The sequence below is a fragment of the Aquila chrysaetos genome, chromosome 3 (assembly GCF_900496995.4).
Source record: "Aquila chrysaetos chrysaetos chromosome 3, bAquChr1.4, whole genome shotgun sequence".
NCBI classification, from domain to species: domain Eukaryota; kingdom Metazoa; phylum Chordata; class Aves; order Accipitriformes; family Accipitridae; genus Aquila; species Aquila chrysaetos.
Genome location: NC_044006.1, coordinates 20,121,907 through 20,140,988, shown reverse-complemented (window position 1 = coordinate 20,140,988; position 19,082 = coordinate 20,121,907). Strand labels below are relative to the sequence as shown.

The 19,082-nt window shown below is 41.4% G+C and overlaps 1 protein-coding gene across 3 annotated transcripts in view; it reads left to right on the top strand.

The window, feature by feature from the left end:
• Window positions 1–19,082, top strand: part of ELMO1 (engulfment and cell motility 1) — a 323,193-nt gene that overhangs the window by 35,546 nt on the left and 268,565 nt on the right. For 2 of the 3 annotated variants that reach the window (XM_030008954.2, XM_030008955.2), the window contains exon 3: window positions 16,529–16,678. In XM_030008954.2, the coding sequence (XP_029864814.1) occupies window positions 16,601–16,678 (78 nt within the window). In that variant the 5' untranslated portion in view covers window positions 16,529–16,600. Of the gene's footprint in view, window positions 1–14,310; window positions 14,327–16,528; window positions 16,679–19,082 lie in introns of those variants that run through there. The other variant, XM_030008956.2, reaches the window with a different exon arrangement.

Genomic DNA, 19,082 nt, shown 5'->3' with positions numbered 1-19,082 from the left:
CTCTGTTCATACTTACTTTCATAATCTTGAAAAACAAAACCATTAATAAATCAAAGTGGGTAAAAGATCAGGCACGTGGTTTTATTTTAATAAGGGATAAAGCTGAAATGTCACTGAGTGTACATTGTTCAGCACTTGTTCTCTGGAGCATATGAATCAGTCCCTTCATTACTGATCCGTAAGCATTTTCTTTTGTGGTTACACTGTATTTTCATTACAAAATCGAATGCAAGATAATAGTGTGTTACTTTTGGTGCTTATGCTCATGTGCAATGTTTAATGTTTTAAAAGAAAAGGAAGCCTTTTGTGGCCATGTGAAGTTCTGACTTCACAGAGTAAGTTTGCTTGCTTGATTTATATCTGTCAGCAGGAAGGGGATTTTGAGAAAAGGCATAGTAAGCCTGCAAGCTTGGGAAAGAGGTATAATTTTCATGGTTATGCCTTGTGTGTCTGGGACATGTTTTCCCAAAGGATTCGGGGTAAAATGTGCTTTGGGGACTGTTTGCTCTGTGTGCATGGAGGAAGGAAGACAGCAGGAAATGTGTGATTCTCCTAGCTTTTTCTCATTGCTGGTAGTTAGTATTTGGGACAGTGTCCCCCGAAGAGGGCAAGGTCAGAACCTGGTGGAAGAGGGGGAGTCATAAATAAGACAATTAAAAACTTTGAGACCCATCCCCTCATCCCCCTTGTTGCCATACCTATACATCTGCTCACTCTTTGGCGTCTTTTTATTGGAATTGTTGAAAGATGCTGCTAAATGAAGAAACCAGCTTTCCTTTTGAACTTTTAACCTTCATGAAAGCTACAGTAATTAGCTTCTGCAGAGCATAGATTGTTTGAATCTGACGTCTTAAAAAAAAAAAAAACAAAAACAAAAAAAACCCCAGGAAGAATGAATTATAAATGTGCACTTCAGAAATTCCCAAACTGACAGTGAAGGTCTTCCTTCTCTGTGCTTTAAAAGCCTCAAAAGTGCAGGGGGAGACTGGGGAGGGGTGAAGTGTCCTGGTTGCATCTCAGCTGGGATGTGCTTCAGCCGGGATAAAAGTGCAGTAGTTGGTACAAAACCTCCACCTGGGGAAAAATGGTCGGCATGTGTGTGAATGTAATCTCTTTGAGGGAGTGGAAGAAGGCGTGAAGAATGGGTCACATAGAGGGAAATAAAACACTGTCAGAAAAGAAAAGGGGAAAAAAAATGCCAAATGTGAGAGAGATGAATTGTACTGCCTAGGCTAAAGGTGAGTATTATGCTTAGATTTCTTCTATGAATGAATGTCCTGTTTAAGAATAAATAAATAAACAAACAAGTGTTTCCTCACTTCATCCTTGTTAAAAGAACGCAGTAAAACTCCTGACAGTTGCTATTCTTTCTAAGAGTTGATCATGTGAAACTTTTATATACTAAAAGCAAGGAAAGCACATTAAAGTTTAATCCCTGCTTACTCCAGTGGGTCTTAAAGCTGTCATCACTTAAAAGTCATACAAAAGCAAAAATAATATCTTAAATGCAAATTATTTTTTTGCCTCCAATGACTTTTAATTCACATGTTATAAGTCAATAATTAAAAAATCTAAAAGCAGTTCCACATCACATCATGCTTTAGATGACATTTAATCTAAAATGCTTGAAAGCAGCTTTCATGGGTATCACTGCTAGCTTTGTCATCTGTATAAAAATGTAATACATTTGTGCAAACTTGAAAATGAAAATTTAGAGGGACACAGCCTGACAACAGAGACGTGTAGCCCTTCCTTCTCACATACAAGCTAATAGCAGTGCTGCATACATCATCACACATGTAGCTGCTCAAAAGGAAAATGTGCTCAATAAGACTTATTACTTCTCAGCTGCTAGAAGAAACTGCCAACCTTTGGCATGGTTGAGTTTCTCTTAACAGAAAGCAGCAATACATACTGTAGTTAACTTGGCTGGTGGCATACAAAACTACCTTGCTGCCTTCTTCCTTTTAAGATATGATTCTTCTTTCTTAAATAAGGTTGGTTAATGAACCAGGAGAAATAGTACAGATTTAAGAAAGGAACTGTTAAAAACAGGCAGCTCCTCAATTTACCAGGAATAGTTCAGTTTGATATTGTTAGAGATGAAATGGTTGTGTGCAAGATGCTTTCAGCGTCTCTTACACTGAGGAAATTGGGATCCTTTGTAGCTGTGGGATTTTTCATCTTGCTGTCGCGTTATGTGTCTTCAAAGCAAGAGGCAAGTGTTTTCTGTCATGTGGCTGTCTCTTTTAACATCTGTATTTTCACTTTAGCAATTAAATGACTAAAAGCAAAGATGGGAAGGTAGGGTAGCCAGCAGCCATGCATTAATTTCACTGTATAAAACTACAGAAAGAGGCCAGAAAGAGGTAACTGTCACAGGACAGTGGTCTCTTCCTGTCATGTGTGTGCTGAAAATAAGGCAGTTGCCAGGAATGACTGAACCACAGAGCCAGATGACAGGTTATTTCTAAGTTGAGAACAGCTTAAACTTTCAGGGCTCTAAAACCAAAGCACACAGTGTTTGGCAAAATCACCCATATTAAATGGTGAAAGCCTGCGTAGAAGGAAGAACGTGGTAAAGAGATGAGTGGTAGTTGCTCACTGGGCTGTTTCAGAGTATTTGCATTTTGATTGGCTCCACAGACATTTGTGTGTGCCTCAGGGACTCTTAACGTAAGGAAAACCAGCTTTATATGTAAAGAAAAATGGCAATGAGACTTCAGACTTGCTCCCTACAGCATATTCTATGTGCTCTTTCAGTCTTGGCTTAAATGAATATAATGGTGATGCTTTTATTTTGCCTGGGAAATTAGTTTCCCTTACTGATTTGTTTTAAACTATGTAATCCACCTAGAAATGTATTTGTCATTCTGTGCTGGTAATGAATCTTTTAACTGCCAGAGTAAGAGAATTGGAATACATTGGCCAATAAATATAGCCACAAAATGGTTCACCCCTTTCTGTTCCATCCCGAAGTCCATACCTGGGATTCTTGTGAGAAGCCCCGTCTGATGGATAACTGCAGCAGTGTGCTCTGAAATGCTAAAAAAAGCACAGACTGTTTCCAGCAGACTCTGAAGCTGCATACTCCACTTCTACCTCTCTGGTTTTTAATGGCAGGTGTTGTATTGAAACTAAGGATGGTAGCAAGAAATAGGTAAGCCAGCCTCTACTTTCAGGACCTTGAGAGCTGGGAATGGTAAAATGGAGGAACAACCGGGTGAGTAGTCTGTCCGAGCACATGAATAAATAAGGCGGCTGCCTGTTCTGAGTAATCTGTCCGCCTGATTTAGATACAACCCCCTGTAGCCTCTAAATGCCTCTCAGTTTCTCTGAGGAAATGTGGTGCCCCATTTTATAGTTGGCTGTTGGAGGCACAGAGGACCAAAGGGCAAGTACGTGGCCGCACACAAAGCCTTTGAATAAAATAAAATTAAACACAAGTGTTCTTGGTTCCAAGTTTAACATCCTCGTCTTTGAAGCAGACTTTCTGTTCATTTGAACAGCATGATTACTACGTGTGGTAGGGAGTTTTTCTCTTTAATCAGTGCTGTGGGGAAAAACCTTGGTACATGTAAGGTCTATTTGCAGGTGGTTTTTTTTAGTTTATTTTTCTCTGGTGAATCTTACAATAGCTGCTAATGATTACATTCTCACAGTGACACCAAGGTCAAATAAGAATCTGGGGCTTTTGTGTCTCAAGAGGTTTGTTTTGCAAATGCAAGAATACATTTTTCTGTCTTGTTTAAATGGCAGCATTAGACTTTGTCCTGGGCACTGATGCAGAACATTTACCTATTGGCACTGCTGCTTCAGAATTTCCTTCAGGTGCCTTAAGTGGAGTTAATGTTATCAGTTTTTTTTCCCAGTCCTAGTCAAAGTTGTTGGCATAGTGGGTGAGACCAGCAAGGTAAGAGATGTTGCTGAAATCCATCTAATTCTTTAACACCCCAAGAAGAGAGCCTGTGAAGGTGTTGTGGCTAGTGGGAATCTGTTCCAGAGTATGGAGAAGGGCACATGTGAAAAAGAAGCTTGGAAAAAATCTTCGAAAACATCTTTTCCTTCATTCCTCATGTACACTGTCCTCTTACGTTTTGCCTGCCCAGATCAAGAAGAAGCAATCGGGAACTGCATGTTGCAGAGAACATGTCTCTGTGAGCCCTACATACTGGAGTAATCTTCCAAGCAAGGTAGAAGGAAGTCACATCCAGCTCTGACAGAACAGCAGAACCTGCTGCTGGGAGGAGGGGACTGTCATTGAAATGGGACTGAAGTCCTGGTCTTCAGAGGCATGGAGTCCACTTGTTATAGGGCAAGTTGTCTGCCAGCTTTGGAAACAGGACATCTCTTTCCTGATCATTGTCCTTACTCTAAATTAAGATCTTCTGATGGGCTGTGGCTATGGTTCTGTGAATGCAGCATGAAGACTATATCAATGTGCTGTAGGATGGGGCGGGGGGGGAGGAGGAGGGAAAAGAAAATTGAGTATTCTTTTAGTAGAGATGTGCACTGCAGCTTTTTGGAAATGCTTATACTTTCAGTGTACAACCTGTGAATATTGCTTAATATAGCGTAAAAAGAGAGTGGATAAGGCTCTGTGTTTACTGTTGTCGCTATGCTGCCAAACCTGGAAAGCTATGTTTTAGTCTTCACAGCAGCAGAGTAGAAGTGCTTTACTGAAGGGCAGAAAGAGGACTGTTCTGTTGTAAGTGCGATTTAGCTATTAATCTCTTTAAAACTTGAACAGTAGAGATCTACTGATGTTAAATTACTACTGAAAGCAGATGAAAAGTGCCACGGTGTTACTGTGTTGTGCTTTGTTTTAGTGTTGCCATTTTCACACAAAGGGCTTTTTCAGCCAGGTGTTAGCCCTCTAGGAAGTTCAAAATGGTCAAATTCAGTTGACAGCTTTATTTGGAAACACTTCCAACTATGTCAAACTGAACTAGACAGTTAACCGAACAGTGATTTGCCACCCCTCACCCCCAAGTGCAATGGGAAAATTTAATTTGGGAAGACTGAAATCTGAAAGCAGGAAGGATAAACAGTGGTTACTCTCACAAGGGACTTGGTGGAGGGATGTTACTTTGTATTTCTGAAGATAGAAACTCTGGCAATCATCAGAGGACTAAAAATCTATTTGGATTTTATCCAAATACTTTAATCTTTTAAAGTCTGTTACAATTATAAAGGAGCTCATTGAGTTAATGAAACATACTGTAATGAACTAAGTATTTGCGTATTTTTACATTGTTCTCCTCTATGGGGTTGAATCTCAGCTGTGTGTCATGAACTTTGCACAGGTGAAACATCCTCTTTTTTGGCTTGGGGCATGTTTGGACATGATGGTTTAAGATGAGCAGGTTATATTCCTGCTTTCCTCTTTGCCCCTACCCATTCCTTATAGTGGTCCTGATGCTCAGGTGAGTGAGTGGTGAACATGTTCAAGGGGCTAATCTGGCTGAAAATGTGGGGTTTTTGTTTTGGGTTTTTTTTGTTTTGGTTTGGTTTTTTTTTTGCTCTGTGGTAGTTTTTGGACAGTCCACCTCTCTGAACTGGCCTGCTGGACAAGTGCCCCTGCTAGCACTGGGGAGGAGGAGGCCAGGTCATGACGTTGGGGAAGCAGAGACATCAGATCTGCTGTGGAACTGGAGTTTGAATGGCAGAAGCGTGAGGTTTTTGGAATAGAAAGATTTCATTTTAGTGGAGAGCGTAAGGATGGTGGCTCAGGGTGATGTATGTATTACAATATCGTTAACATAAACCAGTTACGGGGATCTTTTTTTTAGCTATATACTAAGTTAGAGGCACACACTTTATTATGCAGCAAAGGCATAGTGTCCTTTTGCCTGTTGCTGCTAGCCTCTTCCTGTTCTGTAGTTAGCAATTGTAAGTTCTTAGCAGGTAAAGTACTTGGCAATGACTCCTGGGTGGAATCAAGAGGTTATTTAATATTTGAGGCACTCTATTTGTTTTTAGGATAATAAAGAAAAGCATCACACAGCAAGTGCTGGTTCATTTTGAATGGGTGTTTTGATAGAAGCTGATTGAGTTGCAGCAGCAATTGGTGACAATTGATACTCTGGCTCCTGAGAAGGAAGCTGCCCTGAGTCTTGCAGAATAATGTGGCTGGCACAGTTCACTCCTCAGTGTGCAGGCGGTGCTGGTTGCGTTGTCTGGATGCGTGTATTGTGGGAAGGTTAAGCACTCAGTTGGTTGATTAGCCAATTTGGAAACAGTGAGTGTAATGCTCATTCTTGGCATAACTATGCATGTTCCCAGAGAGGCTGGAGCAGGAGCTTCAACCGGAGTGTAGAGATGGGGAAACACAGCTGTGCTGTCATTAGCTTTTGACAGTGAGTATTAGCTGTAGCCATTTGGGGAGCTTTAGAGAACCTTTGTAATTATAGTTACTTATGAGTTAGAAAATACTTGCAGAAGCAGGTCATATATATATATATATATATATGTATATATACTACAAAGGTGACTTATTAATTGATAGTGACTTTTTACCTGAGCAAGGAAGTAAACATATTTACTAAATTAGCTAATATTTTTCATGAGTCAAGTTTCTTTGTGAATGTATTTCCACTTTTTTCTGATAGTAAACCAGGAGACAATCATAGGACCTCACTTTAGCTTTAAATGTAGTGGCTGAATTGGTGCTCTGCCTCCCCCCACCCCCCCTTTTTTTTTTTAATAGCCCAGCATAATAGCATAAATTAGATTTGGTGGGGTTTTAAGTTCACAGGAGGGTTGTAACTTTGGAGTGAACACATTGCCTGTCCTGCTGTTCCTGCTAAAAGGGAGACACAGTAAGCTTTTCAACTGTTGTCTGCTGCTTAAACGGCATGACCCTCTAGAGCTTATGACTCAAACCAGTAGAAGAATATGTGCATCACTCTTTCCTATTTCCCTGGGCCATGTGGATTTTAATGTTGAATAAAGTGTGGAGTAAAAATCATGGGGTGCCCACAAATTGTACCAAGTGCTTGAATGTGATGTATTAGACTGTAACACCAAAGCAATTTACCGTAGTTTGCCTGTCAGAAGTAAAGTTTCATCTTGATCTTTAAAATCTTAGTTCAAGTTACGGAAGACTGGGATCTTTTTTGAATGAGTGCTCTTGGATGCCAGCTGGGAAGAGTTATGGAGATTGTTGGTCCTAAGTTGTAACCAATGGCTGGTTTTAGTGTGCTTAGAGAACCTTGTTATGGCATAGAAGGCAACCTGCTACAAAAGCAGCTCTTTTTGCTCATTGCGTGCACAGCTGAGTACAGAAAAGGCGCAATATTGGAACACAGTGGGCAGGCTGGGACTTAAAGAGTGCTTAGAGTCATTACATCAGTGTACTTGAAGAATCACAGAATGGTTAAGGCTGGAAGGGACTACTGGAAGTCATCTTGTCCAACCCCTCTGCTCAAGCAGAGTCATCTGCTACTCATGGTTTTTGCAATACAGAGATGAGCAAGGGGTAATCTCATGTTAAAATACCTAGATCTCCTATTACCAAGTGTCACACTTAATGCAGTTTACCAAGCTTCATACAGGACACGTCTCCCCTGGAAATGGGCTGGGTGAGCAGAGTGTTGGCGCTGCTGTTATCTTGTAGTCAAGTTTCTTCTGAAAGGTTTCTAACATTCCTCCAAAATACCCTCTGCGTTCTGGTTGTATGAACCTGGAGCTTGCCCTGTTCTTGGGCTCTTCAGTGTCTTTTTGCTTGTATTTTACCTTACAGTGATCTTGTGGTTAACCTGGCTGGATAATTGAGAAGATTGCTCAGGTATGCAAGGTCTTCCTGATCTAGAATTACAAATGATGGACCCAAGGTATGTGTCAGCATTGAAAGGGAGGGTGATACCTGGTTGGGATGTCCCTGGAACAGTGGTTCCAGGCTTGCAGGTACACAGACTGAGCAGTACTCAGCAAAGCAGGGTGGGATCAGGGTTAAGGATGGGCATATGCACAGTGTTTTTGGGGGATGTGACTGTGTCCATGTTTGTTTCCTTAGCATCTCTGTATTCGTGTTTCCAAAGTGCGTTTAATAATGTCCATTAAAATGTCAGATTAGTCTTAATAGCTAATATTGTTTGGAGATACAATCTCTTTAATGCAGAATAGCTCAAGCTATTCCACAAGTTTTAGTGATAGACAAGGTCTCTAATACTAACTGTGCCATGCGTTTTTTTTGCCTTGGGCAGCCATCACTGTATTTTCTGTTTGCAGTCTTGTCTTTTTGCTGAACGTCCTTCAGAGCCGGCACTGGGAAGTCCACAAGTGTTAAGGGCAAATTGTTCTTTGTGAATATGAGAATGTAAACTGGCAGAGAGCTAGGAGTCTCCAGGGGTGGATTCAGAGACTGTATAGTGCTGAGAAGTCAGGAAAATGTGGGGTGTTTTGACTGTTAGCTGTTTTGATGCACTGATTTCAGTAAGTGCAAGAGAAACAGTGCCAGTAGGAACACCTCTGTAGATGGAGCTGCATCTGCTGCATTTCTGCTGCAAGATTACTGACAGGTGGGTTTTATTCCTTCTCTTGCTTTATGTCATCTTTGAACAGTGGTGTTAGTCCCTGAAGCAAAAGGCTGGTGTCTTCAAAACTTTTGTGTCCTCATTAGACTCGTAAATGGTATCCAGTCTTTCTTTTGCTGTTTCGTTTACTTCTGATGAGCATGATGAACATCAGGCTCTGTTTATTCACTGTGGAGTATCAATGTGTCTCTCTTTTCCACAGTACTTTTCTTTGCACAATGATTTCTTTAGAAAATCATTCTGTTTTTTTCAATCTTCGACATGCTGTCTGTGCTGTTCCTTAACTTGATTATTTCCTTTAGCATTCATGCATCTCTGTTGCCCTCTCTTCCTCCATCTGACTGCTAACTTCCTGACTGTACCATGAGTTCCTCTGTATGTGTCATAAGCATTGATAGGGTAGAAAATACTTTGTTTTTTACACTGCTGCTTCATCTTGCTTCTAGCAGGAAGTTTAGGGTTTCTCCCAACCTTGAGCTTTTCTTGTATCTGTTATCTCCTTTGAGATATAGCCAGTCATCGTTGTCTTGGTTTGGCCTCTGCTGAAGCGAAGCAATAAAGTGTTATCATCTTGACTCAAGATGCTCTTTTGTGTGTCCTTTCTAGCCCCCTGATTTATCCAAATGCCAGTAAAGTCCCAAGTACCATAGGCAGATCATGCTAGTGCTAGAAAAGAGGACTGTCACCTTTTGTTATTTCTTTACTCTTAGTTGAATTCTATTCAAAATTGCTTTCCTGAGTCACAGCACTTTTGATGAGCTTTCTCTGTTTCTCTTCAGCATATTTTCAACCAGCCTCTAATAAACTTAGTCCGATGTAACTGGAAGTGGAGTCCTTTGGAGTGTGCTTAGCTTAAGCATTAAAAAGCACCACTCCCCCCATTGCATCCATTCTTTTGAGTTGTAATATTTAGAGTTGCTTTATTTTAGTTGTTATTTCACAGTACTAGTGTCCCTTTTCCTTTCTTCTCCGCTCCAACTTTCTTATTGCTGAAAACTCTAATTCTGTCCTTACAACCCTTTAAGAACAGCAGCACCACTGCCTGAAATTGAGTCTTCGTCTTTTTCCCATTATGTCCCTCCTACCTCTCAGGTTATGTGAGACTACCCTGAGAGAGGTAGGAAAAGAAAATTGTATTCAGCTGGATTTTAAAGTGTATTTTTTGCTGCTTGCTTCAGTTTAGAAACATCTGGAGTACAGCCCAATGACAAGAAACAACCCCAAATGAAGTGGCAAGCCCTGATAAACTGTGAAAAGTTTAAGTGGATTCTAACATTTTATTCGGAGTAGTGTTTGATTTTGATACCTGCTATGGTCCTTAAATTCCACATGCTAGGCAGGTACTCGGCACCTTTGAAAAATCATGCTTTTTTTGTGCAGCCTTACCTCTTTGACTGCTGGGTTGTTGTTGGTGTGTTGGTGGTTTGGGTTTTTTTTTGTTTTGGCATGGTTTTTTTGTTTTGTTTTGTATTGTTTTTAACTGTTTTGTTTTGGTTTTTTTATTTCTTGGAATAGTCTTTTGAATACTTGAGTTTGGTACTTTCCTGATCTCTTCTTTGAAGAGCTCAGATATTAACATCTTTAGTAAACAGAGTATCTTTATCTGAGTGGATGGTATATGAATATTAATTAAATTGCCACAAAGGTTCAGATACCTTGAATAATCAAACCCAAGTTTTTAGTCCTCTCTCTTCTGAATTATAGACGTGTAACTAAAAGTTCCTTAGTAGAAGGAGAGCGATCTTCCAAGAAGCGGGGGAGTTCAAGTTAAATAAGTACCTGAATTTTGCTGGTATGCTTCAATATGTGCTTCAGAAGCAAGAACAGACAGCCTGCTTGCTTGTGTTCTGAGTACATCCAGTCTGCTGTGTTTTCTTCCACCTTTTCTTTTCAAACACCCATTAAAGCCTATTTTTCTCTCTAGTTTTGAAGAGTACTTTTTTGAAAGTGGGCCTGTCATTGATGGTGAAACCTCAACCACAAAAAATGCTTCCTAAGGAAAGGAACAGCAAGATGACTGTGGGAAAGGTAAAATACTTGGAATGAAATTGTGAAGAAAGGTTATGGGTATGTGAGGATGAGACAGGTGATAACCTCACAGATATTCACCATCTTTCCTGGGCGGCTTCGCTAGTGGCAAAAACTGTCCTGTTTTGTACATTTCACACTCATATTCCTAAAATCTCCTCCAATACTAGGTTTCCAGGTATTTTGGAGAGGAAAAGTGGTGTATTTAAACCTGAAGAGTCCAAAGCTCATTTTATCATAATATTAAATGGTGCATTCCTGGGCTAATGATGCATCATTGATGAGCAGACTGCAGGTTCAGCATCAAAGAAACGTTCTTGTTGGGAAGCTGATGGACCGCTCTGAACCGTGGAAGTCCGTTGAGTAGGGTCAGGTCTTCCTGCAGAGTCAGTGGCTGCTGCCGAGGGGGTAGCAGCCCCCCCAGGTTGTCTGCTCTCTGAGATCACCCCCTCTTTTCCATCCCTTACTAGAATATAGCTCGTAGCTCCTTTAGAGCTTTATCTTCCGTTTGTGGCAAAGCATCTGTGGATTTTATTGACATGGGTCTGCCGGGCCCCTGACTCCTGTCTAGGTCAGGGGTGAATAGCACCGAACGCCTAACAAAAGGGAAAAAGGCAGCATGAAAGCCTTTTTATGTACACAAAGTGTACATCCAGCCCTGTGGCTTCTGTGCCCTGTTTTTATTTCTTGCAGAGATGGTGGAGCATGTTTACAGCTCCTTAGACTCGGCTGTGCAGTCATGCAGTTCAACTCCAAAAATAACTCTCTTGGGGGATATTAATCCAGCGTTGGATTATCTTTCTAAAATCGTTAATCAGACTTGGTCCCCGAGGGACCTTCCAGCTGAACTTGCCGCTTAGTTTCTGTTTGCTGGGGCAGTGGGAGGCAAGCGGAGGAAGCTGATGAGGTTTGACAAGAAGTGGTTACTTACGTAAGGTCCCAAGCGGAGGGACCCGTGTGCCTCTCTCCTCTGGCTGCGGGTCCCCGGGGCTCAGGGCTCAGCTCCCTGCTGGCACCCGCTGTGTCCTGCCTTGTCTGGGCTGCATTACTGCCCTCCCTTCCGTTCACCTTGTTTTGCCTTGAAGAAATGCCATGGGAAAACCTGCCTGCAAGGGCGGAGTGGGGGGATCTGTGCCGGCTCTAGGTGATTCCTCTATATGCTGCCTTTTGTCCAAGGAGGAGAAACACGTGCTTTGTTTTATTAAATTCTCAAATGCACGTGGCGTTCCTTCGGTCGCTTTTTAATCATTAACTTCCTTACTCGAGCTGTTCACGAAATGGCTTGGCCTGCTGTTTGAATATTACCTCTCTTCTGTAAAAGAAGAAATGAGCTGTTGTAGGCTGCTGTTTTCATATATGACTAGAACCGCGAGTCACATAACTCCTATTAGCCTGCATTTTTTTTCTCCTGTCTGTAGAGTAAGAATAGGTTCATTTCTTGAGAGATGTGCTCTGATAGCTATAAGTTATTCAAAGTACTTTGAGATCCGTGTATGGAAAGTGCCAGGGAAATTGCAAAGCAAGTTTGGGTTTTTGTGTTGGTTTTTTTTGTTTGTTTGTTTGTTTTAAAAATTAGTTCTACTGAGAACTAATTTCATACATGAATAAAATCCCGTTTTCCACATGCAATGCATAGGTAGAAGGGGAAAAGTCAATATGTTTTACTGACATATGTGCTCCCTCAGAGCCAGGCAGGTAAATTGAGAGCTTGTGTGTCTGTGCTGATGCATTTTTGCGTTAAATTTAACATACTTTGATTTCCAACTTGAGTGTTTATTACACTGGCTTAGTAGACTACTGGAAGCACTGCATAGCCTGGTTGAAATGCAGAAATACACTGTATGTGGTAATAACTCGCAGAATTTGCACTTTAATGGGATAATCTGTCATGGTTCTGAAAAACCCTATTGATGTAAGAAAGTGTACTCAAGTGGTAGGGATGTTTTGGTTGTGGAGGTTTTTCCCTCAGATTATAAAATAGTGTGCTGCTGAGCATGAAAGTTGCTTAAACCTCCTCCAGGTTACAGCTGCGTGCACGTATAAGGGAAAATAATGGGAAGTTGCCTTCCTTTTTCTCAGACTCCCCCTCCACTTCATACACTCATGCCCGCACATGCATCCTGTTGCCTTCAGATTCTGCCTTGAAAGTAAATGTCGTAAAAATGAATTGCAAAGTTGCTCTTACATGTCAGTGCTTCTTGGATCCCACTGGGAGAGAAAAAGGAGTTGCACTTGAGAAAACTCTGTAACTAGACATTTTAGCGACGGCTGTATCCTATTCACTGCTTGACTGCTGCTGGCATAACAAAAAGCAGTTCAGATCGGTTCTAGTTCTTCATTCACATAATGAAAATTGCTTACTAAATTGGAAGCATTTCACACCAGGGATTGTGCCTTCCTTATTTTACTGGGCAGTGTCTAACGTGCTGTGTACCACTGGAATAAGTAGTAGGTCATTTGTAATTGTCAGCCCTGTAGATTGCAGAATTTTCTTTGCAACCATAATTTTGTGATGACAGCTAAACATCTATTTTGGCCTAAAAAAAAAAAAAAAGAAAAAACAGTATTTGTTTCTGGCATTGCCACATAGGTAGAAGGAAACTAAATTATCATGCATTGGATTCATAAGATTATAAACTAGGAAAAAAAAAAGTCAGCATATTTGATTAGGATGTCCACTGAGAAACAGAAAGAAATTCGTAGTGATGATTTTATATATGCTTTTCAGCATTCAGACTACTCTGATGCCTCCAAGTTGGTCTTCTCCTGGTGGGAGAAGTGGAACTACATCCATTTGTATTAGTTCAAGATCTGTCACTTTGCTTTGTGTTTTATGACTGTGTAAGCATACGTATATTAATAATTATAATTATGTAGGGGATCTGTGCTAGCCTGCATTAAAAACTAGTCACACTGAAATTGTCTTCTGAATGCTGTGGCAGACTTCTCTTGCACCTTGCTTTGGAATGCAAATGCTTATTTTCCACAGCTGAATTTGATTAACTTACTGTCAACTTTCCTTGACTCTTCTTTCTTAAACCATTTGCTTTCTTCCTGTGTGACTTGTTAAGACGGACCACAACTCGCTAAAGCAACATGAGGGTTAATGCCCACATTTGTATGTGAGAGTGGAAGTTTTCTGCAAACGTATTGCTGCATAATGTCATTTTGCTTTTGTAGTATGGCCAGTGGTCATGAATCAACATTTTTTCTCTGGCATTCATTGTGAGCTTTGGAGCTAGCTAACCTCCTAGGGGAAGTATTGGGCTGCAAGTTACCTTCCCCTCAGTTACCTGCCTGAGGTGAGAGGTGACAGTGCTCTGAGCTGCTTCCCTGTCTTCCTAGTTAACAGAAAGTGTGTTTGCCCATGCATTAGGTGGATTCTATAATTTTTATAGGTCTCCCTTCTCTCTCTATAGATATGTGGCCTACAGATGATTTTTTTCTGAAAACTGTAGAAGAAACATGATGGGGGGAAAATGAAACTGTTGAAAATAAGGGCTTACTCATCTGAAGCTATCCTCAGTCAAGTTTGTCTGGCAGGAGCTGCTGCTGCTCTTTTTGTGTCACGGCCAGTAAACTCGGGCTCTGGCTGAGGCTTCCAGCATCCCTCCTGCCAGGGATGCGGTGCTGTGCCAGGGAATGCAGGGAGAAACCTGTCAGTCAGGCACTGGGTCAGCCAGCTCTGCTTAAGCGCTGTGGGCAGTTTGATACCAAAACATCACTGGGCTGAGACTACCGAGGACTGTTCTGCTGAGGAGGTGAGTGTGGAAGCAAAAAGGTGCCAGATCTCAGTTTCATTTGACTTGTCGAGGTGGATTAGCAGCTCATTGCTGCCAACAAGTCTTGCTTCTCCTCCCCCTCCCCACCACATTGTGCCACCTCTGGGAAGCTGTTTGACTCTAATGTGGTAAAAACCAGATAACCAAAAATAGTTTTTTGCTGGTTAGTTGAGTCAGTGCGCTGCGCAGCAAGGGGACTGCTCATGGCAGGTATATGTGGCGGGAGCAGGAGGTATCGGGGGAGAAATGGTGGGGACTTTGCATCTGCTTAGGCTCTGCAGGGGAAAAGACAGCCAAAAGTGAATGTCTGACATTTCTTAACGACCAGCAAGCCAGTTGCATGCTTTAATTGTGTTTATCCCGGTCCCTGTAACATCTACCAAATGTAGACAATATCACTGTGTTTCTTAATCATGTTGTTTAGTCTTTCAAGGGGCTTCCTGCAATACAGTCTTATTTATAGACTGTCCATTGTCTTATTTACTGCCTTGCGCTTTGCTTTGTGGAGATGTGCGAGCCTGTCGGCATCAGAACTGCCATGGTTGGAAGTAAATTGCTGGAGAGTTAAACTTCATAAACTGCTTTTATGGTATGTCTTGAGAACCCTATGTAGAATGTAGCAGGGCTTGCAAACATGGAGAACTGAGCATTTTCAGAGTAGACCAGAGGGGACACAAGGAAAAAGGAAGGGTAGAGCCGTATATATGAAGGCTGGATGACCTCTCACTTATAAGTAGTATGAGACGAAGGTACAAAATTTCTTGATAAAGGCATGGTTTCATGATTTTGTTTGGGCTCATCTGAGTTCATGCTTCTGCTGCAATTGGAGAAGGGTTGCTAGACTGTGTTAGTTGCAGCAGCAACTGACGGTGGTCAGAGTCTTTTTTTCCTGTACCTGTTTGTGGCTTTTGGATGTCTGGTATATTCTGTCAGCTCATCTCTTGCCTTAGCTCTTTCAAGGGGTATGTGTGCAAGCATGTGTCCATGCTTTCACCACTTCCTTCTCTTTTCTGCTAAGAAGAAGTGGGACTGCACCTCTGGGGATTTCTACAGCTTCTCTCGTTTTGTCATACATGATGGCATTTTGCCGGGTCTCGGCAGAGCGTGCAGAAAATGCCACCGTCGGCATGGAGGATTTGGCAAAGCAAGCAGGAACCTGGCAGCCTGCAGGAGGGTGCATGGGTTGCCGTGTCTGAGAATTGCAAAGCTGTGCTACTTCAGTGGCAGTCCTGCTACTGCTGAGCAGGGAGAGGGGTACAGAAGGTTTGTTTGCAAGCTCCAAAAGGCACTACACCCATTTGAAAAATGCTTGTTGTTTATTGCGAGGTTACAAACTTTGATGAGCCAAAAGAGACAGAACTTACATTCTGCAAAACCTGAGGACTTGGTTCTTCCCCTTTCCTTCCCCAAAATTCACAGCCTGTGCTGTTTGACATGAGATCGTATTGATATTCATATTTTTGCAGAACTATGATGCTTTATGTAGCTGATCATTTTACTGTTGATGTATACTGTATCCTTGTGTGTTCACGTATCTGACATTTACCATAAAGAATTATTTCTACATGGGTGTCTGGATCCGTTAGGTGAGGGTATGTGTTTGTGTGTGTGTATGTATATGTGGAAACTGCTGTGTGTTCTGCCTTCTTCCTGACATCCTGGTTGCTATAGTGCAGTGATCTATTTGTGAACACCCAGAAGATCATTGGTATAGTTAAAAGAAACAGTGTTTCCTGGCCATAACTTCCTGGGCAATCTCTTCTCCTGGAGTGCCAGCTTTAACCAATTCGGTCACCTTCCCTGGGTCTCCAGGAGTGACACTGTAACAGGAGCTTCCTCTAGTTTGTCGCTTTTCCCCACCAGCATATTTAATAATATTTAAAAATAGTTTCTCTGTTTAAATCTAATGCATGCCTATTATTCACCGTACATTTCAGTGCTTCAGCCATCTTTCTAACAGACTGTCGAGCTGTGCAGCGTGTTGTGGTGTTGTGTCCTGTGTCTGATTCTGTAATATGTGCCATTCTTCTGCCCTTGCATATACATACACACATAGGTTTTCATCCACCTGCCCAGCCAGGCAAAATGTAGGAGACGAAGCAGCAGCACTGGAGTTCTGTCTGAACTGCTGTATTATTATTTTTATTTTTTTTTATTTTTTTTTTCCCCTTCTCCCTGCAGGTGCGAATGAGAGAGACTCTCTGCAGTATTTAGTGTCCAGTTGTACTGGCTCCGAAGAACAGCAGCGTCGCAATGCCCCCTCCTGCTGATATAGTGAAGGTGGCGATTGAATGGCCAGGTGCCTTCCCCAAGTTAATGGAAATAGATCAAGTAAGTGCCTGTGTATGTGTGCTCGGCCAATGCTTGTGTGTAAATAAGTTCTTCTCTGCATTTATGTTTACTTAGGGCACACATATGTTTCTGTGAGTGCATGTGTGGTAAAAGGTGTTTTTTATAATGGGCGTAACCCTCTTCCTCTCTTACTGCTTAATGTTTTTGATGTGTTTAGCTGTTTTTTCTGATTTGCTTTTTCTTTTTAAACAGCTGCTTAAATAAGGTGTTTACTGCTTGTGTGACCCACTTAACACTCTCGTGCCTTAGTTTGTTCAACTGTGAAATTGTGGTAATGTTGTTACCTCTGGGTGGAAAGTCTTCGAATTTTTAGTCAGTGCTTTTCATTTGGAGTAGGATCATACTGAATGGCTGCAGCAAGTGCAGATTTTGGAACTTAAGTAGTGGTGCACTGTGAGCAGAAGGATCTTTGCTGTTCCGTACAGGAATCTCAGGGGTTGTCCTGTTTAGCTGGTTATTTCTAATGCAATAGCCACATGGACTGATTGGAGGCAGTGTACAGAAGCTAACAAATTCAAAATTATGAATTAAAGGTTCTTTGTAGGAAATTTGGGTGGGGGAGTGGTTGGGGGGAAACAAACCAAATCAAGTTATTACAAGTGCCATGCTTTATGTTCTGGATTTCTCTGAGATTGTTTTTGTGGCACATGTATTAATATTAAAAGCAACCTCTTAACAGCTTACCCATAACGTTTTGAAATCATACAGCATGTTACCTGTTTAGAATAATTATTATTTCTGTAAACAGTATTCAGAGTGAAGGAAAGCATTTCGTAATGTGCTTTAGGCCCTAGTGTATCTGGGGACCAAGTACATTATAAAGTTCTATTGGAGAGGAGAAAATTTCAATTCATGCTGAAAATGTTTTACTGAAATGGGATCCTAATTTCTTCATGCAGTGCAATCAGTTTCACTTCTAGTTAACCATTTTGTGGCATATGCTTGGGAAATTCCTGTGTGAACTTTGCAGAAACATGGTACTAGAGGGTGGCTGAAATAGCAGCAGTATGATTTTCAGGCACTCTGGAAGCCTCTTTAAAGGTAAGGGGAGTTCCCAAGCAGTTAGCACTTTGTAGTTTGATTTCCAGACCTGCCAAGCTTCTCCATTTTCATTTGCTGAAATTTTTTAGTAAGCATATATCTACAGATACAAATCTCTTGCCTTCTGGAGTGAAGAATGTTTTACTTTTTTCTTCTTATATAACAAATGGTAGACATTGTGCACACTGTGTTCAGGGAAGGATGCATGTTAGTCATGATGAACAGCTTATTGCTACCAAGTACAGTGGGGACAAAAATGAACAAATATTATGCAGTCTCCTTCCAAGCAGCAGCAAAATAATACCAAAATTATTGTTTTTAATTTACAAAACGGCTTAAAGTAACTCTCCAAAAAACCTCATACCTTATCTCATCATATATGAGCTTACTGTCCTGGAACCTTGTTTTTTCCTTTATGACATAAGATTTAGAGGGGACAAGAAAGATCAATGCTAACTTATGTCAGGTAGAACTCTTCCAACCCAGCCTGCCAAGTTGTCTGCAAGCTTCCTCCTGCCGCTTTATGGGGAGGAGCAGGGAGAAGAGGGAAAATAAGGTTGAAAGGGAGAAGGCTAACAGCAGCCTGCTCCTGATGCAGGGGGAAATGGGGGAATGAAGTTTGAGGGTCTCATTCCTCACCTTTCTGACATGGAAAATACAGGTGTGGTGACAAGAAATGAAGATGGGAAAGAAACATCCTTTCTTAATACCCATACACACAGGCCCGCAGATTTGCCTTTTTCAGCGATGGGAGTGATGTGGGAATGAGCCCTGAAAACATACAGGGTGATACATGCTTCTAAACACACAGCTCTGCCTTTGGTTCACTTAATGCTAACTTTTCCCCAATCTGTTTCCTTTAAAACATCTATTTAGTTGAAGAGCTGTAGTGGAGATGATTCATACCTCAGATGGCTAGCTGTCAGAGATGATAAAGGGAAGGAGGGAAAAGGAAGGCAGAAAAGAGAAATGACTTTCCCATTGACCAGACATTGCAGCCAGTGCGTGTCTCCCAGGTGGGATCTGCTCATTCAAGCAGCATTTGACATATATTCAGAAAATCCTAAAAACTTTGCGTTACCAGTTTCCTCCCTCTCTGATCCCTTACTAGCAAGAAAAACAGTATTTAAAAGAACAGCACTGTATTATTACTTTTAAAAGAACAACAAAAAAACCTCACTGTAGCATGACGCAGGCTTTTTATCTTTCAGGGTACTGAGGCTATTCCAAATATTGAAGTACAAATACCATATAAGAGATCAGAGGAAAATCTGGATTTATTTTTTTTTTTAAGGTTGCTTGTTGTATACGCTTGGTAGCATTTATTTATATTCAGTTGCAC